The sequence below is a fragment of the Seriola aureovittata genome, chromosome 14, assembly GCF_021018895.1.
Source record: "Seriola aureovittata isolate HTS-2021-v1 ecotype China chromosome 14, ASM2101889v1, whole genome shotgun sequence".
Lineage (NCBI taxonomy): Eukaryota > Metazoa > Chordata > Actinopteri > Carangiformes > Carangidae > Seriola > Seriola aureovittata.
Genome location: NC_079377.1, coordinates 19,144,420 through 19,169,336, shown reverse-complemented (window position 1 = coordinate 19,169,336; position 24,917 = coordinate 19,144,420). Strand labels below are relative to the sequence as shown.

The window sequence follows — 24,917 nt, the reverse complement described above, 5'->3', positions numbered from 1 at the left end:
TCCCATGCCCCTGTGTGGAGACACACCTCACTGTTTAAAAGCCTTTGGTCTACATCATCACCATTAGATGAAGAATTATCTAATCTAATTATCTAATATTATCTCAAATTCTAGAGTGCAGTTCAACATGACACTCCTGGGGGATGTGCAAGAAGGAAATGAGGAGATGAAATCAGGGTGTGAAAATGACGTAAAATAAAGAATTTAAGCAGCAGGTGAGTGAATGACAAGAAGCAGGGTGGAAGGGAGGGACAAAATGCAGCAACTAAAGGAATAATTAATTAACTGTTCACATGGACAGCAGAGAAAAAAAAAATCTTGAATGTGGTGTCAGTGACGGATGAAGGAGGGAGGAGGAAAAGGAGAGGTGTGAAGGAAGGATTCCATCTCAAGCCACCAATGTCAAAACATGGTGTATTGACTGCCAGGAGATAAAACCAGGCTTTCACACACACACACACACACACACACACACACACATACGCGCCACACGCACACACACACATACACACATACGCACACGGATCGATGGGACACTGACGCCTGCTATGTGGAGGGGCCCTTAAGACCCTGGCTAATAAACCCTATGGCTAACAGACTGAGGTATATCTGAGTGTGTCACTGTGTGTGTGTGTGTGTGTGTGTGTGTGTGTGTGTGTGTGTGTGTGTGTGTGAGCGTGTGTGTGTGTGTGTTTGTGATGTCAATGCAGGACAGCTTTTAAGCCTGTAGCTAGTCCATTTGGCTAGATGTCGCTACTTGGGTGGTCTGGTGACTGTATGTGTGTGTTTGTGTGTATGTGTATGTTGATAAAGAAAAAAAAAGGCATATATTCAACTTATAATATATGCAAAAATAATCTTTAATTTATCCTAAAAACTGGCGTCACATCCGAACACATTACGATATTTTTCAAGTTCAGAAAATCTAAAAGAGTTAAACACTACAGCCACATGTAACACAACCAACATCTAAACTGCCATATATTCACACAGGGTTGTACATGGCTATTCTTTCTATAGCCTGGTATTGAAAGAAATCCTGGAGCACATTGACAAAGTATTTTATCTTATCATAGAGTCTACCAAAATTAAACCTTTTACCGAGTAGAAAACTCTGTCTCTGAGAAAAAGTATGGTTGACCTTGTTGTTATGGATAATGTTGTCTTTAATGAATGGCCTTAGCTGATTCTCCGTTGCTTGAGTCATGATAGAAATACAGCAGTAAGAAGTGGAAGCCCTGTTGCCATATTAACAATCAAGGTATCAATATAATTCAAAACAGAATACAAATGAAAGCTAATTGATAAAGAAAATAATCAAACAATATGTGATCTTACATACAGTGTAATAAATTAAAAGTGTGGCTGTGACATGGGAGCGACTGTCTCCCACCACTGCGGTCCACCAAGGACATGAAGCCTCCCAGGATACTGGAAGTTCAGCCTTGAAACTTGGCAACAGGGTTAAGTATACTCCAGAATCCATCCAGCAGCTGTGTGCTTGTTGAAACTGATATTTATTCCTGCTAACACATCTTCATAATCAAAGCAACTACAAGGTAATTTAGCAATGTCTGTCATCCTCACATATGACACAGTAGACCTTTAACTTATAGTTCTACTTAATAAAACCCTCTTGAAAAAGGTCATTCTTATAATTTTTGAAATCATGGAGCCACTTTTGGTGACAATTGCCAAAAGTAGTAAAATGACAAGGCCTTCCTAATTTAGAAGTCCTTGGATTACCTCCAACTTTTTACAGATTTAGGAGCTTGTTTCTGTACTAACATACTTTGTAAATTATTCCTAGACTTGGGAGACAACTCATAATTTTAGGAGTTATTCAACCATGGAGGAGCTACAGGCATATGATGTTCTGTGAATGTGACTTCAGTGATATATGACCAACTGTTAATGTGGCTAAAGAGTATGAAGTGTGTATGCTTGTGACATATACAGGCACACAAAAAATGAATGATATTGGATATGAACAGGTATGGAGGCACATGTTATCTGTGTATTGATTGGTGACGGACAGTTTCATTAGGGAAGCTAAGTCACTTCTCTAAAAGTGTGAGTGTGTCTTTGTGCGTGTGTGTGTGTGTGTGTGTGTGTGTGTGTGTGTCACTTACCATGAGCCCCGCAAGACAAGTCATACCTCCCCCTAACTCACACACTGCACCCCTGAGACACAGAGAAGAAGAGAGAGACGAGTGGGAGTGAGATTCACCTTGCTGAGCCAAACCTAGCAGTTTCAAAATGTTTCAAAATTTAAGTGGTAACACACACACACACACACACACACACACACACACACACACACACACACACACACACACACACACACACACACACACGCTCTACAGTGGAAGCACACAGATGTACATATACACACTCACACATACACACACACAGTAAACACAGCAGGGTTAGAAATATCAATTCAACCATCAACCTGAAAGCTGAATACTGAACATTGAGAAGCACAAGCTCAATCAGCAGGAAATCTGAGAAAACACACACTCACTCTCTCTCTCTCTCACACACGCAAACGCACGCACACACACAGACATACACACAGACACACACACACACACAGAATCCTGTAGCTTGCATGCTCATTCAACCCCTCTCTCCATCCTCTTCCTCCTTTCATCTCCCCTTCCCCTCCATCTCTACCCCTGTCCTCTTTCATCCCTCCCTGCCTCCCTCCCTCTCTTTCTGACCTTCACTATGCTGCTCTGATCAATACCCCTCTCTTCCTCGCCTCCCGCCTCTTGAATGTTAAAACAGGAAATCAAAGGTTGATGTTCCACCTTGAGTGGAAATCAAAGGTGCCTGGGTGCTTTTCAGCCCTGTGCTGCAGGGCAGGCCAGTGCTCAGCAGATGGGAGCAGGCGAAAGAGCAGCACAGAACAACGCAGCGTGGCATGGAAAGGTACAGAGCGACACCGGTATCCCGCCTTTACGGCGGGTCCCAGTCACATTTAAATGAGAGGGATTCCCAGTAAAGAGGTGGCGCTGACTGGTTCTCTGAGAACAACATTTTTAAACTTACTGTCTCAATGACGTAGATTAACAAAGGAATGTAGAAGAATTGATATATTTTGGTGTAATTATATTCGATAAAATATGAAATGGACACCTTTATCTCACAACAGCTATCTGTTAGCATTCCCAGGCCGTTGTAACTTCACCTCCCTCCACCTCACTGATAGTAATTTGTATTTTCAATTTTCTCTTTAATTTTGCTGAAGAGGAGAAACATTTTCAAAGCGAGTTTTCCAGCCTTTCTCTACTGGTAGTTGTAATAATTTTGCGCCGGAAGAATGATGGCCCTCTCCCTGTTTTGTATCATAAAGCAATTTCCTGTCATGCAGCAAGTTTCATGTGAAATAAAACATGGTTGAAAGAAGGCCATTATGTGCTGCCAAGCATCTTTCTGACTTGCTCACAATAACAAAAACATCTCTAAATTTAGGTGGTAAATGTTTTACTGATGTCAAACTCTTACAAAAAAATGAAAAACTCTTATGGGAAATCTGAATTAGATAATAATGTACCCCAACGTGCAAACAAAAGTTTATATACAATATTAAAAACAAGATTACAACATACATGTTGTAATCTACATGTATGTAATTGATCACAGCTGTTTGTCTTTGTTTTGTGGATGACGATGGAGTGAGCAAGTTAAAAGAGAGGAATAACTCACTTGAACATGTGACGTTTCTGCAGGCAGTAATGAGCCATCACCTCTTCAGACGGCCACACACCTAAGTCAAAAAGAGAGCAACACTGGGTTATTCACTCATAACGCCCGACTGATGTTACATTTCAGCAACAGATATTTATTTGCAAACATTTATCGAGCGTCTCTAGTGTGACACCCTGCTTTGATTCCCGTGTCTAAACATCAAAACACATTAATATTGATAGAAAAGTGAAATAGAAACAATGAGCGTTCAGTGAAACATAATTGGATTCATTGTCATTTCCAGTCTGTGTTCATTTGCTTCTCTTGTGGTTTCCACCTTGCCTGTGATCCAAGGCTTCTCTGTCTCTGTTTGTCTGTCTGTCCGTCTGTCTATCCTAAATCCTTGCAACACACTCTCTCATTGGGCACCGTCTATACAAGGGTGTGTGTGTGTGCGTGTGTGTGTGTGTGTGTGTGTGTGTGTGTGTGTGTGTGTGTGTGTGTTTATGTGTGTGACAGGGGGTCCGGTGGGTGATAATCACAGCGTGCAGGCCTGTCTGGCTTATCACCTACTGTCAGCCCTTCTCCTTCTGCTGTGCATGTAACACACACTAACACGCACACACACACACACACACACACACACACACACACACACGTACCCACACACACTTGCATACTTGCTGCTATTTTTCCTTTCTCTCAACACACACACATACATACATACACACACACACCCACAGACAAATACACACATCTTGGCAGTAGAAGAAGTAAACATTCATTTGAATAAAACTTCAGCTTTTTGCTCCTGGCTTTGAACAAGAAGGTTCAGCTTGGTGCCGTCTGTGTGTGTCTGCGCATATACATCTATATGTGTGCGTGTGTGTGTGTGTGTGTCTGTGTTTATATGAAGGAGTTGTTGAGAAAAAAGAATAAGGGGATATAGAATGAGTTGGAGAAAGCGAGCAAGGGAGAGAGACAGAGATAGAAAATGAGCGAGGTAACAAGAGAAAACCGGGGAGGCAGGAAGGGAGGGTTAGAGGAGGAGAGAGAAAAGGTGGTAGTCGATATAATAAGCAGCTTACAGGCGGTCTCTCTTCACCTCATGGGGCAGACATCACTGCTCTCTCACTCTCCCTCTCTGTGTCTATCTCTCTCGCTCGCTCAAGCTCTCTCTCTTCCCTCTCGCTGCGGTCCGCCAAGATTAGCTCAAGCAAGCAGGATTTAATAATGCCTATTGATAAAATGTCCAAATATTCCTTTTCCCCATTAGAAAAAAACACGCTTTCTACGTCTTGGCCTGACAGCACACACACACACACACACACACACACACACACACACACACACACACACACACACACATATAGCACACGCACGCAAACACATACAAATACATTGACAGCAAGAGTAGCTATACTATGTGTCTACAGAATGTCAAGACATATAAGGCTTAAATAATGTGACATTTTGAATTTCATCTGTTACTCCCCTTCAGCCAAGTGCTTGTCTCACAGCACACAAAACTCATCACGTTCACGTAAATATTTTTATTCTATCATGTTTCATAATCTAAGATATTTCATTCTCACTGAGTAAGTGTTTAAAGGATATTTAAAGGATTTGATACTACTAAAGACATTAATCTCTAAAAATGGGGCAAAGGTTAATTGGTTTTTTTTAAAGGGCCAAGTACAATGGTCACACCACAAGTTTTGGCAAATGTTAGACAAAACGGAGTAAGCAGTGTATTTGTTGGGAAGTATTTTCAGTGAGAATCAATAAACATTTGGTGCAATAAGGAATATCTACACCAGCAGAATGGTTCATGGGAAATTAAGTCTAAGTAAAATGTCATCCAGTGCATTGGTGTGGCTTGTTGATGGCTTTGGACAAGAAGAAGAATACAGAACATCCCTAACCTTGTAACCTTGTGAGGCTAAACAATGAACCACATTCATTAAATAAGCAACATTAAAATCTTTATTGCTAAATTTACTCTCATCCAAATTTTCAACAAATAAATTGCCTGGATCCAATATAGTTGAGCTTATGAAATAAAAACAACTAACAACTAATAAACCAACGGAAGAGCCGGTTCATGCTTTAACTCGTCATAGTGTAGTTAATCCAGACACATAAAAAGTAAGATGGCACAATGAAGGAAATGTCGTGTATTGATGAATTTAAAAAATACTCATTGTTACATTTGTCAATTCATCGTAATGCAGATTTTAGATGCCGTTGTCAAGTCTTATATGTGTAAGTGGAATTGGGACCCCTCTAAACTGTGTGTGTGTGTGTGGGGTAATGTGTGTCTGAAGCTGCATCATGATTCTTCCCTCCCCCCTGTTAACTGTGACCCCTCCCCTTCAGATTGCTTGCTCATGTGAAACATAATGGCAGCCCGACACAAACCTTTGCCCTGTGAAATGACACTTTAGCCCCTCCCCACTATGTCCACAGATGTGTGTCACCATGACACTTGACATCAAGGGGCCACCCAAAGCATCTTGGGTAGATGAACAGTAGAGGGTGGTAATGCAACATTAAACTGGGTGTGATCCACCATCTAACAACATAAGCAGAAGAGGAAAAATGATGATCCTCACACACACACACGCATCTGCAGTTTCTTTCGGTTTTCGTCCTGCTGTTGATTTCTGATGATGTCTACAAGTCATGAGTGGCTTCTAATATGTGAGCTGTGTGGGTTGAGTTAATCTTTCATCTCCACAGGGGGAGGATTAGGGGTAAAAAAAAAAAAAAAAAAAAAAAAAACCTTCTTCTTTTTTTCCTTTTGGGGTGTCTACACATCCCTAAAAGAGAGTGCACATCTGTATGTGTTAAACCAAGATGCCTCAAGGCCATCTGTGATTATGATATCAAGAATAATAATACCAGATAACATTGTTTAGTCCATTCACAATCATGTAAAGTGCTAAAACCTGATATGCCTTGCCATGTTGTCATATCCTCTACTCAGAGCCTGTTTCTGTCCACGAAAGTTATGTGCCTGTGTGTGTGCAGGTGAGTGTGAACACATTCATGTGTGCAAGAGAGAGCAAGACAGACAGCACTAAGTAATAAAGCTTTGAAAAGCATATGTGAATCTGATGGTTAATCCCCAACTCCAATAACATTAATAGCCCAGGGTGACAGGAGCAATGTGTGCAAGGTGTTTGTGTCTGTGTGTTTGTGCATGTGTGCGCATGCATGTGTGATAAGTATGCGGTGCCTGTTGGTGTGTGTTTGCCTCCCAGGTTGAGGTGCACTGTAGGAAATGAAGGGATCAGGAGTAGAGAGCAGATTACTCTTCCTGAGGATAATGAAATTATTTCTCACCTTCAATTACTAGATGAGAAAAGGAAGCAGTGTTGCTGTGTCTGTGTGTGTGTGTGTGTGTGTGTGTGTCTGTGTGTGTGTGTGTGTGTGTGTGTGTGTCAGCTTAATATAGTTATCAGTCCCAAGCACTAAACCTTGTCAATGGTGTTACCCCGAAAACAATATGTGTGGCATATTGGGGTTGTGTGCTAAAAAGATGGTTAACTCGCCTCTGGGTTGCTACTGCTGGTGCAGGAACAATTAAATCCTTTGAACCGGACGCTGTGCATGTTGTACTGCGGGGCTTTGGATGTCTGTTGCACATGTGTTCCTTTTTGTACAGGTGAGGGTTTGCCAATTGTACTTCTGCAAAATATTTTGCCCTATGGAGTGTCTTATTCATGCCATTGAGAGGCATGAAAACATGTAATTGTATTCACTGTTTTATTGTTATGTTGTTTTATGTTATTCAAAGGTGACAGAGTGTTTGGGTCCCGAGGCTGGGCAACAATCTGCCTGAGGAAAATCAGGTTTGCTGAGTCTGTGACCTCCTTTAATCCCTTCTTAAAATTTTTTTATTGGAATTCCTGATTTTACTTAGGTTTTACTTTCCCTTGACCTGTTTTTTCTTTTTAAATGACTCTGTATTGGTTTTTATACACCTAATTACTTTGTCGGTTTTTCTTTTCTATGAAACCATGTCTGCCATGGCAAGCACTTTGTAGTATGGATTTTAAAAAGTGCTCTATAAATAAAGATTATTATTATTTTAAAGCACACTTTAAAGTCTATGTACAGGCAACCTGCATATATATATACATATAACCTAAGAGCAATTTCTATGGACAGAACAAATGTTTTATTTTTATTGTGTGGCAGCATTATTATCTTTATTTTTATTATCAGAGTTCGAACCAATTTCATGTGAAGGACATATTATTTTATTACTTATGACTTGTTACTTGACACTTTTTAAGTGAAGGCAGTTTTCTGGCTGAAAAGTAATTAAACAACTTTGTTTCCAAAGATAGATCAGTGATATGATCTCAATACACTTATCCTTGAGAAAAATAAGCACTATAATTATCATTGGTTTGCAGGTCCGTTGTACAGTTTCTGCTTCATTGACTGATATTTTTCAGTACTTTAAGTTATCTCAATTGTATCTGCCAAACTTGCTGAGGCAGAAAAGGCCATTATACCTCTAAATAGATCGTTATACACCTTTTTTTCTATGGTATTATATCTAATGAAGACCTAGGGTTGAGACAAAACAGCTGTAACCAGTTGCATGCTGTCCATGTATTTCTTGAGTGCTTGGTTAGATACAAGTCCTACAGACATGCTTTGTTCCTGGTGTGTTTTATAAACTCATAATTTTACAAGTACTGGTGGTAGGACGTGTGCAGAACTAATCAAATTTCTTGGCTGCAGCTACAGTATCTATTGAAACTACAGTATAATGCCATCGTCCTAAACCCTCATCCCTCCACATCATGGTGACCTGGGTCCGACCCTGGGAACTCCAGGACTTATGGCAGTGCTAATCTGGCCTCAGTAGCTGTCAGTAATCACATGCACAGGGATGGAATTATCCACCCCTTGCTCTGTTTTCTGCTGCTCCAGAACTGGGCTATGCTGGCAGCAGACTAAGAAAGGTAACACAGTAACCCAGGCATCTTTATCCCCACCCACTTCTTCCAAGTCTTCCTGGGAGATCCCAAGGTGTTCCTGGGCCAGGGATCAGCCAGCAGAGATGGGATTAACTAAAGGACTATTTCAAATATCTGACGGGGATCCAGGTACTATTTCAGGAGAGGCAACTAAAATAGCTGACTAGCCAAGCCAAGCTAAGCCAAAAGTTCTTGGGATGAAGCCATAACTCTGTTCTCAGTGAGACAAACTAATTAAACAGAGCCTGAACACTTTCATTGAAAAGATAACAGAATCTGTTGAGGTGGACTGGTGCTATAAAAGAATATTGATTGCTGCTTTTCACTCTATTTCAATGTCTACAAATTTCAAGAGCTCCTCACATCCAAATATTAAAGGACAGGTGGTCTTTTGTAGGTCTGACATATTCTAAATTATCTCTGACAACTCTGCATTTACCATCAGAAAGATCAGTTTACATACAAACCTGGAGATGACCACTGTGTTTGCTTCATGGTTCAATAAAACACATTGATGCCAGCTGCTGTGTTTGCAGTTTCACAAGGCCCTCTGACGGCTTTGGTTTTTCTTAACAAAACAGCATTCTAGGTCTGTTTTTTTTTTTTTTCTTCAGGAAATAAAATGTCCCTTCTTTCCTCAGCCACTGTCAGGTCTCCTGCGAAGGGGAGAATGCTACTGTATAAGGCTATGAAGGCATTCCCATGGCTGAGGGGATAAGGTGAGAAGAGGAAGAGATAGAAGAGGAGCAGACAAGGAGGAGGAAGGTGATCAGAGCAGAGAGGGATGCAGCAATGAAGAGGAGAATGCGGAAAAGGTGAACAGAAGAGCAGTGACAAAGAGCAATAGAAAGGGAGATGATGGAGAGAGGAGGAGGGAGAAAGTCAGTTGGAAGTCAAAGCAAAATGAAAGATAGGGTGCATACGATGGGCTGGAGAACGGTTAGGTAGAAAAGCAGAGAGAGGAGTGACAAGGAGAAAAAGGAGGAATGGGGATGAGAGGAGTCATAGGAGGGAGGGAGGATGGAGGACAGGAATGGGTGGCAAAAAAATAGACTAAGCACAGAAGGGGAATGAGAGAGAGGTGTCAAGATGGGGTTAAGTGGGCCGTGATGTTGCTTTGTGCAGACACACACCCACACACACACACACCCACAAAAACACACACACACACGACTCTATCACTATTACATACTGATACACACAAACACACACCTCTCTGTTGGTTTTGTTCTCATGCACACACACACACACACACACACACACACACACACACACACACACACACACACACCCTTCTCTCCCTTCAGGCCCAGCGTGTCTTCAGGCTCCGTGGCTCTCTGGCGGTGATCCGTCTCCACATTAAGCGAGGCCTCAGATAATTCCTAAGCCTCCTCCATGGCCGATCCAATAAGGGATAAGGCTCTCTGCTGGCCATGATCAACTGACAATCTGTCCTCTCACACGGCTACTTTAGTGGAGGCCAGGATTACCCGGGCCAGCCTAGACAGGGTGCACACAGTTCACAAGACCAAAGAGCTGATGTCTGCGTGTGCGTGTGTGTGTGTGTTGCATGTGTGTGAGACGACAGAGACAGATTGAAGAAGATTGTGCACAGAGGTAAAAAATGTGTGCATTTGTGAGTATGGGTATGCACATGTGCGTGTGCTCATGGTACCGCACTGAGGCGTGAAAGAGCCGGTTTCTGCATCTACTTTGTGTTACCACTGGTAGCTCAGAGGTTAAACTGACAAACAGTCAGATCTCTGTGACAAAAAGATATGGTACTTTGTCAAAGGTAACACTTTTACGGTTTGGACTCTGTATTTTGATATTGAATGATACACAACAGCAAAAGTCTGTTTTCCAGACTGCTGTGCATTCTGGGACTGACATTTTGATATACATTATCATACAAAACACTATCAATCTACAACAAAACATGCATTTGGGAGGTGGCTAGGCACACCAAACTAACAACTGCAATACTGTTCTTTAGAAGTATGTTTGAATAGTAAATAGTAAATAGTAAATTCGAGGTAAATAGTTTATAGTTTATAGTTATTAGTAGTTTAATAGTATTCGCCTTTCACCAGAAGAGCCAGGCAGTGTGTGATAAGCATCGACATTCTAGCCAACAGAGTCTGCCTTGGAGACACTCCTGATCCCTTTTTCCATTGGAATAGGCTCATTTTAACGCGCATTCACACACACACACACACACACACACACAGACACACACACACAATCACACAAACACACACGCGCGCGCGCACACTTGCACACATGCTCGGAGGACCGTGCGAGGCTTCGATAAGCGTGGCCCTTCTCTCTCTCTCTCTCTCCCTGAGTAAACATCGTTTTGGATTAGGCAGAGTATAATGAGAGCAGGGGGCTATCTGCCCACCACGCCTGCATTGTGGCCCCCCGCTCCTCTCTGAGGGGGCCGGGACCAATCTTTACTCTGCTATTTATCCCCCTCCTTTGATAGCTTACTTATCTGCTGCAAAATGCCAGGGATAACTGCCTGTCTAACTGCCCCTTTAACTGTCTGCTTGCCTTCTTGTCTTCCTGGTTCCCGCCTGTCTGTCCATCTGTCTGTGTAACTGTCTGTCATCGTGTCTTAAAGCTTGCAAAGGTATTGAAACAAATGCACAGCAACATAACATTTTATCTGTCCTCTACCTGTCTGTCAGCATGTCTGCCTACATGACTCTTTTCCTGAATACCATCTGATGGTTACTGTTGCAGTGGACACTACTGCAGTACCTGCTTCAGATAATGTTTCACAACATTAGACCGATTGGCCAAGTCCTATCAGCCAATAAAAGTAATATTGCTTGAATCGGCCTGTAAGTATCTGCCTAAAGGTGACAAGGAATTGCAGTACAGAAATGCCAAACTGGGTCTGAGATCATTTAGAAACATTTAACCACTGACAAGTTGAGTTTCTCAATGTAAAATGTCCCATTCACCAAAGTGATTGATCAAGATAATCAACATTCTTTGCTTATGTTAAGTGTTCAATTTGGAAAAAAAAAAAGAAAAAAACCCAAACAACTGGACAATATAATGTGATCAGTTTTAGAACTCTCGGAAGGATATCAGTATTGGCCACAAAAATTCAGTATTGGTCAGTCTAAATAATACCAACCCTTATAAACCAATAAAAATAGGTGATATGCTTTACTAAATCTACACATCTTTCCTTTTTTATTCCCATCACCTTCTTTTTTAAAAGCAGGCCAAAAAAAAGGGTTCTCTAGCTTTAACTCATGTTCTAGTTTACATAATATCAATGTTTATCAACTCTTTTTTAATCATAAACTGGCTTCCTTCACCACCTATCCCATCATGTACTGCACTTCTCATTGACAGTGAATGGAGGCAGAGAGTGCACTTGATGAAATTACATCTGGTGCGCAACCATTGTCAGTACAGAGCCAGTTTCCAGGGGAAGTGAGGGTTACAGGAGGAGAGTCAAATAAAGTGTGGAAAAAGAAATATGAGAGAGGGAGTGACAGAGATACAGTGGCAGAGAATTACAGAGAGGAGGAACGATCGGATGAGAGAGGAGGCAATGAGATGTGGGGAGAGACAGGGGAAGGCAGAAACAAAGAGGGAGTTTGACATGTGGCTAATAGACATATCAGCACTGAGGTGTGGGGTTTAGCTGGCAGACGAGAGCTTTGCAGAGCTTCATTCATTGATTAGCATACGGAGAGTGGCATGGGGCCATGTGACAACCCCAGATTACACTGCGTGCACGCACACACACACACACACACACACACACACACCACACACACACACACACACACACACACACACAATGTAGATTGCCATAGATTGCATCTCTCTCCTTCCTTGGAGAAAGGCAAGGATGTCAAATTACAGGGTGTCACCTGCACCAAGCTATCTAGTTTCTTGAATGTTAATGTATATAAACAATTAGGACAGCAGAAAGAGAAAGGGAGGGAAATGGAGGGGACTGAAGAAGAGAAGGATAGAGAGTAGCGAAAGAAAGAAAGGGAGAAAAGAGTTGGGATAGTGTGAGTAAAAAAGAGGAGAGACTGGGAGGGTGAAGGGGCCAGGAGAGAGGGAGGAGTCAGCAACGGGAAGGAGATAGAGGAGGAGAAAAGAAGGTAGGAAATGAGAAAAGGGTGCAGGGAGGAGATGAATAGGACAGTTGAGATTAAAATGACTGATGAGAGGTTCTTGTTTCTTGGATCATGGAGAAAGAATAAAGCAATATAAGAAAACATGACAGCTGCCACTGAGCCCCTCCCTGCCTTCGCCCTGCCTTGTTCTCTCTGAATGTGAACCAATATGATGTGTTATCTTCAATTTGAAATTAAAAGAATATCTGACTGAAAACTGTTCCCTTTTTTGGTTTCACTGTCAGTACCCTGTTACTGTGAGGTCTGATGATAGGTAGGATAGAAATTTTTACCACCTAGTCATTTTAATACAAGTGTCACCCTATTTGACATCAAAAGCACCTGTTTCAGCTAAAATTGGTGCCCTGTGTGGGCTTTGCCTAAAAAACATGAGCCCCATCTCCAAATAAATGAGATTGTGGAAGTCAAGAACAAAACAATACCTGAAGCTATGTCAGCTGGTCTGGTGTTACCTGAGTGATCACTGGTTTGTTTCTCTTCAATTTACAATTTTAATGAATATAAGATATAATGCATCACTATATATTAAATTCAACTCCTACAAAATAATTAAAACCAGAAAATCAGAGAGCGCAGACCTTCTAGTAGTCATCATAGTAAATGATCTGGATATGCCCCAAAATGTAAGGAGTCGGTTCAGAACTTTTTGTATAATCCTGTTAACAAAACTGACATGGCTGAAAACATAACCTCCTTGGTGGAGGTAAAAATTTAAATGTTTTCTGACCTATGATGGTCTGGATTGTAAAAGTACTAATATAATGCCAACTTGCGAATAGTGCTGCAACAAATAGTGAAAAATGTCTGTTATATTCAAGGTGGTCTGTTGACCAACTAATCAATTGATTGACTAATCATTGCAGCTCTTCAGCCAAAATGAACTAAAAGTCTTTAAAGTGCACAAAAAATGTCCTGGAGTCCTTTAAATGTGCTTTTAGAGGACACGCCATTAAGAAGGGGTTATGGAAACGAAAACAATTATCTGATGAAGGAGACGAGTTTAATGGATGAGATAAATGAACTGAATATATGGCTGGATGAAATTCAATTGCATTCCATACAAACAACTTATCTAATAACAAAAAAACAACTGGAACAGGAGAATTTACTGTGGCCATTTAAATAGTATTATCAATAGATCTTGAGCCACTTGGAGGGAAAAAGAGGAGAAATGCACTGCTCATTTTTTAAGATTAAATCAAAGCCATTCTGCCAAGAAAAACATAATGAACCGGTGTACCACAAATGGCGTTGTACTTCCATCTCCACAGGAAACATTATGTGAGGAGGTGGATTATTTCAAAGCTTTATTTTCTCTCGAGAGGGAGCTAAAGCCTCTCTGCCTCTGATACTGAATTATTTTTTGGTTATTTTTGGGTGAACTATGATCATATATTTTCAATACATATGCAATTAAGTTGTGAAGGTGAAATTTTAGAAAGAGAATTAATTGATGCCATCTACTCTTTCCCCTCTGGTAAATCACCTGGGATGGATGGCATTCCTATTGAGGTGATGGCATCTTTTCACTCCTCTTTTACTCAGGGAATTCTATCAGACACGCAGAAAGAGGGCATCGTCACTACTCCTAAAGCAAGACCCAGAGGGGCAGTATAAAGACCCGTATTTATATGAAACATTGGAGACCACTGACACTGCTCTGCTGTGATACTCTCTTCCTCTCTAAATGTATTGCATTGAGAATAAAAAGAATTACTGGTGATACTATAAAATATGATTGAATAGCTTTACTGGTGATAAAATCTTCTTGATATCATAGACTATATGAAAATCTGAGCTTGTATTTATTGCTTACTTTGAAAAGACTTTTGATAAAATAAGATGAGATTCAAGGTCATGTATAACCAACCTACCAGTAAAATAATGGATATAACCCTATAACCCTAGTTTAACCCTATCTAGTGAAGAGTGGGAAGATATGTGCAATGTCATATGTACATTTCAGTTCCTGCATGCAATGGTATTGTCCATATAATTATTTGATTTAAGGGATCCTAATTTTATTTATTCTTATCTATTCTTTTTTATTTAATGTTGTTCAATTGTTCAAAGACAATGAGAAAATTCCATCTGCTCATGAAGGTCCAAAGCTTTCAAGTACTACATTGACCTTGATGGTGAGATTGTTTCTGCCACCTGCCACCTCATTGGTTAATGTTTCTATTATATGTGTGTCAATCTAAACAGCCAGTACAGTTTTGTTTTTGTTTTTGGTTTTTTTTTTGGGGGGGGGGGCAAAAAAATGTCCAATATTTGTGGTTGTACTTGTGTGAGCAGGAAACGATTATGAGTTGTATACCACAACGTGATCAAAATTCAAAAAGGGAGGCGACTGACGTGGAGAGAAAAGGATATATTCAGGGAGCGTGACAGAGACGGGGAGGTGGGCGAGTGAGGAAGGACTCAGAAATCACATCCAGGAGTCTGCCCAACAACTGCTCTGATGCCTTAAACATGAGACCCAGATTTTCTATCTTGGTGAAGTGGTGCTGAGGGAAGAGGAGAGGAGAAGGAGATGGGAGGGGTGGGGGGTGGGGGAGTTATACGGAGCAAAGGGGAGGTGGAGGGTAAACAAGAGTTCTGGATGTGAAGACAGTGTGGCTGAGGGGCAGCCTGCCAAAATGACTGTGGAATGTGTTTTAACTGTGTAAACTGGCCATAACCTGTAGCAATACATTGAAGAGGGTCTAATACATCCAATGCCTGGATTATATGCCTTGCTTAAGTACAATAATATGTCACTTAACAACATTTTTCTTTAAAAGATCAGAGGCTGCAACTAAGGATTCTTTACATTATCGTTTGATCTGACAATAACTTTTTTGATTTATCAATTCATTAGGTGATGTCTTGAAATGTCTGTCTGATCAACAGTCCAAAATTCAACTCAAGATATTACTTAAATACTTAAATGATTAATTGACTATGACAAATACCAACTGTTTAATCAACTAAGAACCATTTCATCTTTGGTCTTATTCACTTCACCCCCCACTGTGATCACACTTAATACAATGGATGCCGTATTGATGATGGATTAATGGATGGGTTGATGATTTCTCATGGATAATTACTAACTTATTGTTTACCAAAGCTTGTTGATTCATAGTTTTAGGATAGACAAGGCTTTGTGTTGGACACAATGTTGGACTGAACAAGAGACCAGAGGATGTTTTGGTTCTGCAGCGGCTCTACAGCGGCTTGTTTGTGCTGTGCTGATCCACCTGAATCATTGGCTGCCTGTAGGCTCGCTCCAGCCTGTGATTGGCCACATAGGTTCATGGTCCAACCAACATCAAGCTGTCTGATTTAAATTTCCTAAGGACATATCTGGTGGCTTGCATGTGCAATTGAGCAGCTGCTTTCCCTTTCTGTGAAAAAGATGAATGACATTTAGAATTTATTCAATGCTTTTACATTAATAATGACTGAAGATTTGCAATTAATTCAAAAACTGGATGCAAAGACTTCCTCCCTTTGTTGGCACAAAACGGTCAACATAATTTTGCTCTGATTTGACTTTAATAGTTTGTCAACTGAATCACCTCATTGAGCCCCTATTGAAAATGGTCACAGTCCAGCCATTGAAGAGATATTAGATATCAGACCAAGGTGACGTCTGTGGTTTTGGTCAGAATTTAGTCACAACACTGACTTTGAACATTTGGCAAGGAAAACAAGCCACAGTACCTCTATGAATGACTTTACAGTGAGTAAACTGAAATGCTTTCAGACTCAGACACAAAAAGATGAGGCTGAACTTCTGAGCAAAAGACCAGTGGTGAGTGAGGGGTGAAAGCAGTTTATGAGAAGGTGAGAGCAGGGTAGGGAGGAGGTTAATGGGGTGACGGGGGTGAATATGTGAGCTAAAAGTACAGATGATTCAAACAGGTGTGGGCAGTGGTGATTGGAAGGAGGAGTGGTGGTGGCAGGGTGTTAATTTGGGATGTTCAGAAGAGGAAGGAGATCCCCGGGGCTCTCTGCTGCTCTCTCTCTCTCTCTCTCTCTCAACTGAAATAAACTGCACTGCGACAAACTCGCTATGAGAGGCCAGCGAGTGTGTGCACGTGATATAGCAGTGGCCGTGTGTATTTCCGAATGAGTTGGTGTCTGTGTGTGGATTTGCATCTGTGTGTGCGGGCGCGTCCACATGTGTGTGTGGCAGGCTGCCTGAAGGCTCCCTGTGTGCAAGCATTTCATTGGAGAGGCAGATGAGCAGGGCAGATATCCTGGGGCGGCCTGGCAGTGGCCAGAGCTTTATCTGAGCTGAAATGATTTTAGCACTCCGTTTTGGAGTACTAACCCAGGAGCAATGTCAACCCCCCCCCCCCCTTCTCCCTATCCTTTTCTCCTTCCTTCGTGTTTTCTCTGTCACTTTGTTATTTTCTCCTCTACTCTTTCTTTTTCTCTTATCCCCTCCTGTCTTTGTCCATCTCTGTCTACTGGCTACTAGATCGGGGAGAAAGAGTAGACAGGAACAAAGATAGAACAGCAGCAAAAATACTTTTTTCATTTGCAAAACCAGTTCTGAATTATTATCAGCCTGTGTGTGTGTGTGTGTGTGTGTGTGTGTGTGTGTGTGTGTGTGTGTGTGTGTGTGTGTGTGTGTGTGTGTGTGTGTGTTGTCAGGGCAAAAGGTCCTAGAGAAACCTAATGTAGCAGAAACTACCACAGAGGTGGTTTTGAATGCTCTGGCAGGTGTGTTTATATGTCACATCATCAATAGAGTCGCCACCATGTGAGATACAGTCATGAAACTTAACAGGTGTGTAGTTGACATCAAAATGAATTGATTATTTTCACCAACCATTATTTCTCAATTCATCATTTGGTCTATAAAATGTCAGATAATAGTAAAATATGCCCACCACAATTTACCATTTAGTTTATAGAAACTAGTCATTTTTTGACACTTAACCTTTAAACTGTCTTCATTTCTTTATTAATCTTTAAATAATAAAATGTTGATAGTTTCCTACTGATTTTTTGTCAATAAACTAATTTTTCCAGTCGTTTCAGCTCTACAGTCATCCACCTCACCAAAAGGATAAGGAGCATGGATGCTTTAATGGCCTTTCACATTCATTTGCTTACTAAAATAACTACGAGTGACATTTAATGATTACTAGATGAAGTTACACACCTGTCTTGCAGGAAACTTGATTCAACAATTAAATAACTTAACAATTTTAAATCCCACTGTACAGCCTCCTTTGTGTACCTGTGATGATGTAAAACGACTGCCTGTCAGTGAAGTCAGACGCCTTGCTGACACCTACCTAAATCTGCTAGTCGGAAACACTGACATTAAGTGGCATTCCACTGCATTTTCCCAGAAGGAGGTTGAATAGTCATACTTTTCTAGTTGTAAGGAACGCAGCATTACAGCAGGACTAATCCAAGGGGAGCCTTCCCCACCTTCCACTTCCCACCTCTCTCAACCTCATGTATTTATTGCCTTTACGAAATATCCCATATTTTACATGAGACTCTCAGGCAGAGGCACGCTGGTCTTCTGCAATCAAAGCCATTATCACACTGGGTCATTGGCTAGGGCCCACCAAGCAGCAGCAGCGTGGACGGGTACCTTTCCCACTCCTCCTCACTCATCTCCCCACTGTCTTTCTCCACTCGTTCCCCATCTCACCCCACCACCATCCCTGGTCACCACTCTCTCTCTCTTTCCCTCACTGCATTTACCTTGGCTGCCACATGGGGAATTAAGTGGTATTACGAGGAAAGGCTTCTAGCTGAGCTTAACTGCATTACAAGAACAGGTAATACACCCTGAGAGTGTGTGTGCGAGAGGAGGGAATAGAGGGTAAAGGGACGAGTGGGTCTTGTGGTTGCGAGAGAAAGACAGAGTAACGGGGAGAGAGAGAGAAAGAAAAGGGGTCTTAAGTGAATTGTCAACTCAAACGCTCTAATCACAGTGAAAGCTCTGGACAAAGAGCACCCATGGACATCAACGGAGCACACCCTGGGGGCAACAAAAGGCCACTTAGCCCTATCTAACTCCCTCCCTACCTCTATCTGCTTCTCCCACTGTATATAGAGGCAGGTCTCTTCAAAATAATACCTTCCACAATACCTGAGAGAGGAAGAGAGAGAGAGACACGGAAACTGAAGAAAGTGGGAAGAATGAATATATACGCTATTATAAATATATACAATATATGGGAAGTCAGGCAAGTAGGTTAATCATCCAGGAAAAGGACTAAATGAATGTAATGCTCAAACATACATGATTTTCCAGTGTGGCAAGTTTCACCAACCTGAGGAATTCGTGTGGTAGACTTTCTGACACATTATCTGCACAACTTTGAATGCGATGTCCATGCTTTGACCCACTGTAAGTCTTTTACCACAGAGCGACACTTGCTGATGTATGATGCAGTGGAGACAAGTTTAAAAATTGCTAAATTTGACTCGCTAATGTAGTCTTTAAAAGCACTTTAAATATCCTTCCTTTACATTTTACCTTTAAAGGGGAACATATTTGAGGAGCTCTTCTTTTGTTACAGCTGTGATGTGTCAATAAGATCTGTTGATTCATCGAACTTCAGAAATGTCTTGTGACCGTGTTCCTTAATAACTATAATTTCTTGCTTGATTTTTAAAATCACTAAAACATTTTCTCTGCTACTGCCAGAAGTCTTTTTTTACTCGCCTCCCTTTTCTTCTCCATGCTGACCCCAGAGAAGTCAATTTAGAGGTTCTGCGAAGGTAAAGTGAGGTGTAATTTACACCTGATGGACACTTGTTTTTCACTATGAACGTGACAGGGAGGAGCTGAAACATCTCAGGAGTAGCACTCTCACTTTAAATTTGCCACAAACCAACTGCGATAACAATTCATCAAGCTCAGATTTTTTTTTTAAATATATTTTTCATAGTTAAGTGAGCGATCAACCTGGCATGATGACCGTAGCAACACTTCTATGTAGATTTGACTTACAATTTTCTTCATTCAAGTAATCCATACTCTTTCAAACTGGTTTAGTGTGCTGCAACCGTTAATTAAGTTAATGGTTCAGCTGAAAAATATCTTTGCCCAGCATACATGGATTGTGAAATATAATGAATAAAATATAAAAAGAATGTTTCACTGATTCTGATTCAGTTATTTATGTGTGGGACAGGACATAATATCACAGCAGGGAGACTTCTCACTGACAATTGTGTGTCATGCAATGTGTGTGTGTGCTGGGTTTTAAGTCATAATCACTCAACTCTATTCAAGGTGAGAGCATTAGGGATAGACTATTATCATACAACAAAAAGGAAGGACAAGAGAGGACAGGACAGGACAAGACAGGACAGGACAGGACAGGAAAGAAACGTAGCACAAAGACACTTTGTCCTCAGCTGATTGGAGGAGTTTCTAACAGAGCCTACACTGGCCCTCAGCAGCTCTGCAGGACCTCCACTTTCTATAAAGCCCATAGGCAGATCACTGGCTCCCCAGGGCTAGGCAGCCATGATGGTTCTATTCAACAGTCCCGGTAATGCTATGCTGATTGTCTGAGCACAGCTAGCACGTTGTGTGGCTAAGCATGGGTCATTTCCTCGTTTCCCCCATGTCTCTTTTCAAATGTCCAGGCAGGGAGGGCCTTTACTGGGGCAATGGGGAGCCAATGATGGTGACTAAAGATGGGGGTTTCTGCATGCAAGAAGTCAAACTAGAATACTGAACGTAGAAAAAAAATAATAATTGTCTGCAGAAAGTTGCCCGTGCCCCTTTCAGAGTGTGTCCATTGTGTAAGGTGACAAAGGAGCGCTCAGCCATGCTGCCACATAATGGATGTGGCCCCTTGGTCCATTACTTACTGTGCCACAGAAAGCCTCCTTCTCTACGTGTGTGTGCGTGTGTGTGTGTGTGTGTGTGTGTGTGTGCATATGAGTGCTCACTTGGAGTGAAATATTCACCTCTGCACTGTAAATGTAGCCAGATGAGCCCGTGAGAGAAAGGAGAATGTCGTCATCATTCAGATTCTGCTTTAGGGACACAACATTCTTCTTTGAGTTCGAAGTACAAAACATGATTCTGAATCCTTTTCAGTTCTCTGCCCCTTTTTGAACTAATAGGCAAATAGAATTAGAGTAAACAGTAATGGACACAGAGGCCAATGTCTCTACAAATGGCTTATATGGAACTCAACCTTAACATCAACCTTAAAAGACCTGCAAAACCAAATGGTCAAAACTAAGTCCAAACATTTAACAATTCATCACTTATTTATAATGGTTCTGAACAATGAACTGTCACTTATTGCTTTATTTATAACTGGAGTGAAGGCCAGTTTCCACAAAAGAACCGATACAAGAATAGATACAGAGCATTGTGTCCGCTGAAGACACTGTCACAGCCCAGTTTATGGACTCATGTCCTGCCAAAAGTTGGCTTTACACAACTTTCAATGGGCATTTTGATACATTTTTTGCTGTGAGACTGGGTCATTATTTAAGTCCATTATCACATTGTCGAGTCAAAGCAGACTACAGATGCTGACCTCCATAAAGGAGCAAGCTACAAACTTTTCTGAGCCACCTTTCAGGCATACAGGAAGTGAGAATTTGATATTCAAAACATTTTCACTGGAGTGCTCATTTAATTGCTGCTGATTAATTGCTCCAGGGTTATTATTTAGATGTTCTGAATGGGTCACCAGGCTCTTTGAAGAAATCCATTTGTCTGACTATCACGTGGATGACTGAGAGTTGAGAAGTGCACATCTTTGAATATCAGAGCGACAGTGGGCATGCTTAGAACTTTGACAAGTTATTGATTATAAATGAATGAACGTACTTGAATTTCTGATTTGATAAGTTATTTAGACAAAAGAAGACAAGCTACTGTTTACCATACCCAAAACAATAGGAGACGTTTGAGTGGAAGGTTTGTTTGTACAGTACGTCACACTGGCACCCACCTCCATGACAAATTAAACAGAGGAAGCAGCAGAGAGGGTCTGAAATGTGTTTGTGTTTGTGTGTTTTTTGGTGTAGGAGGCGTGGAGGCAAATAAGGTACAAGTGAAAGAGGGAAGAAAAGAATGAAAAAGAGGAGGGAAGACAGGACATGAAAGGAGAGAAAGACTCAGAGTGGCAGAGCAACAGAGAGTGAAATAGAGAAACAGAGAAGGGCAGAAGAGGTGGGACATCAACAAGGAAAGAATACTTTAACACCTAGTGTGAGTGAGATTGTGTGTATGTGTATCACTAGTCTGACATCAAACCCAGGCACCATACAGAGAGCATGGCACTGCAACTGGGCACAGAAGGTTGTGATGAATATTTCATATCAGAGATTGGAACTTACTGAAATGGCTCCCATGAGGTGTGTGTGCATGAGTGTATATATGTGGATTCGTGCATTTATCTTGGATCATCTGGAGAAGGGTGCTAAGACAAGTCAAGAACCTGACCAGATAAGTCAGAGGAAAAATAGCCTCGGTTTCTTGGAAAAAAAAAAAAAAAAAAAAAAGTTTTATATTTAAGTTTATATTGTCGCTGATTTCCAAGATGTCAGGGTTTGTTTGTGTTTGTGTTCACGTGTCACCAATTGCGTAGGATGATGCCTTGCCTGACTGCTTCTGCTCACAGCAGAGGAATTATTTTTTTGGTTTTATTGAAAAACAAATTAATGAAGGTGCAATTTCACACATGTAAATCGATCACATCATGTGAGACGCGTCAGGATCTGTCTGTTTTAGCTCAGCAGGTGACAGTGAATGATCAATCAAATCATACATTTTCTTCGCTGTAATTAATCAAAGCATCATGGCACAATCTTCGTGCATATATAATTCAGAGTAGCTGAAACTTATCTTGAACTTATCTCACAAAAACTTATCAAATAGACATGGAGTATGATGTGCCAAAAGTTGTGTGAGCATTCGTTCGGAAGCCCAGTATGAGTGTTCTCTTTAACAGAGTCAGAGCAGCCGAGATATGACTGTATTTTTTAAGTAGCCTTTCCAAATTTTTCTCCCAGTTTCAGAAGCATTTTGAGTTTTTGTACTTTTTGGCTCAACAACATCAGAGAATGTCTTTAAATGCATTAGTAATGCCTGCAACTACTCACAAAAGAAAAATAGTTGGTTTATACTATATACTGCACCGTACAATATATACTACTATATATACTATGATGTTAATGATCAAACACACACACACAAACCGGTGGGTTTTTTTTCCTCTATTTTTTGTTTGTCGTTTTGTATCTTTCTTTTGGGGGATGTTGAGTTGGAGTGACTTGCTCTGTTTGATAAGTGACATCAGTGACAGAGGCAGGCAGACAATTGTCAACTGTCAGAGCCTTGAGATGAGTGGGGGAGAGGGAAGGGTGCACACATGCACACACACACACACACACACACACACACACACACACACACACACACGTGCGCGCGCACACACACGCGCGCGCGCGCACACACACACGCACACACACACACACACACACACACACACACACACACACACAGTCAGGGTCAGTAATTGAGTGGGAGGAATAAGCTCTCCTCATTTGTCTGCCTCTGTTTGCCTGCCCCCCCCCCCTCCACCCCTCTCTCTCTCTCTCTCATATACACACACACAAACACACACACACACACTGTAACACACTAGTCAACCATCACAAACCCAGCAAAACACCAATTTGTTGCTACGAGTTACCAGCAAGGGCTGGGACAATGTCAGCTGTCAGTCAGAGCAGGGGAGGCCTTCATTGGTTTAGTGGTCACCGGTGGTTACAGATGGCACTGCTTAGTTAGTGAGACGATTTACTGTTTAGGCAGGGAGCGACCTTAAATCTGCACGCTGACACACACACAGAGCCATACACACACTCACAAGCGCAGTCTAAATTTGCAGAACACAAAACTACAAACTCTCTTTTTCCACATACTTCCATGCAAAAAGCACACACACACAGGCACACACAGGCACACATGGCCTTCAATAAAAAAGCAATATAAGATAGAGAATAAAAATGCATTGGTGCTGCCCCATATCAGACAAAACAGAGCAACACTGAGATTAAGCATCATACTGCTGAGGGAGAGAAACAGAGATGTGAATAGTGAAAGGCAAGATATCATCCATTCATTTTAAACAGGGGTGGGTGGTGATTGAGAGAGGAAGGCTATGAATGAATCTGTGTGTTTGTGTGCGTGTGTGTGTGTGTGTGTGTGTGTGTTTGCATTCTGGCCCTAGGGTTGTAGCGGACACACTGACACAAAATAAACAGCGCTCAATCTCATGGCCTGTGATTGCTGCTCTGGTGTCAAGATAAGTCCCGGGCCAGTGGCAGCCGAGACCGGCCGCTCACTCGACAATAAGGGACAGAGCAGGAGGAGCAGAAGAGACAGGAAACACAGAACATCAACATCTGACTGACTTTCTATCTGGCTCTCTATGTTAACTTCTCTTTAGCAATCCAGCATCACTGTGGGAGCTGTCTTGTTACACTACAAACACACTGTAACAACATGAACTGACTTGTCTTGATGTATGATAAAATTCAAGATGCATCACACTGAATTTCTCCTCTCAAATTGCAAAATACTCACACTTTGAGATTAGAGACTGAAGTCAGAAGGTTCTTGCCACACGTGGACAAACCTTGACACCAGCTTGTTGTCTCATCACTTATTTCAGGTCAAGTCAGAAAGGAACAATAGTAAAAACAAGGTTTGGAATGATCAGGGTCGGACCAAGTCTGCCAGCACTTCAGGACTGTTAAGATTTTACATGTTCAAATTAATAGATATTTTTGCTCAGAACATCGGTCTTCACCAAAGATCAGATTTGAACTAAATTATTGTGGAAGGGCAGATGCAGGAAAAAAATGTAAGAAATGTTTGCAATCTGTCCCCAGCATCAAGGAGAGTTTTCCAATAATACGTAATACGTTGTCTAAACAATGTACAGGAGAGAATTTAGAAGAAGGGAGCACAAAGAACAAAAAAGAATAGACAACTGAGAAGAGAAGGCTGTGATGCCCTTGAGCAAGCCCA

General features: G+C 41.4%; 1 protein-coding gene across 4 annotated transcripts in view; it reads right to left on the bottom strand.

Moving 5' to 3' along the window:
- The window catches only part of camkmt (calmodulin-lysine N-methyltransferase), a 137,797-nt gene that overhangs the window by 63,992 nt on the left and 48,888 nt on the right, over positions 1-24,917 (bottom strand). For all 4 annotated transcript variants that reach the window (XR_008829544.1, XM_056395244.1, XM_056395243.1 and 1 more), the window contains exons 4-5: positions 3,715-3,775; positions 2,133-2,184 (exon numbers count right to left, since the gene is read on the bottom strand). Coding sequence is in view for 3 of the 4 variants with exons in the window: in XM_056395244.1 (XP_056251219.1) it covers positions 2,133-2,184; positions 3,715-3,775 (113 nt within the window). In the remaining variant the exon portion in view is untranslated. The remainder of the gene's footprint in view (positions 1-2,132; positions 2,185-3,714; positions 3,776-24,917) is intronic.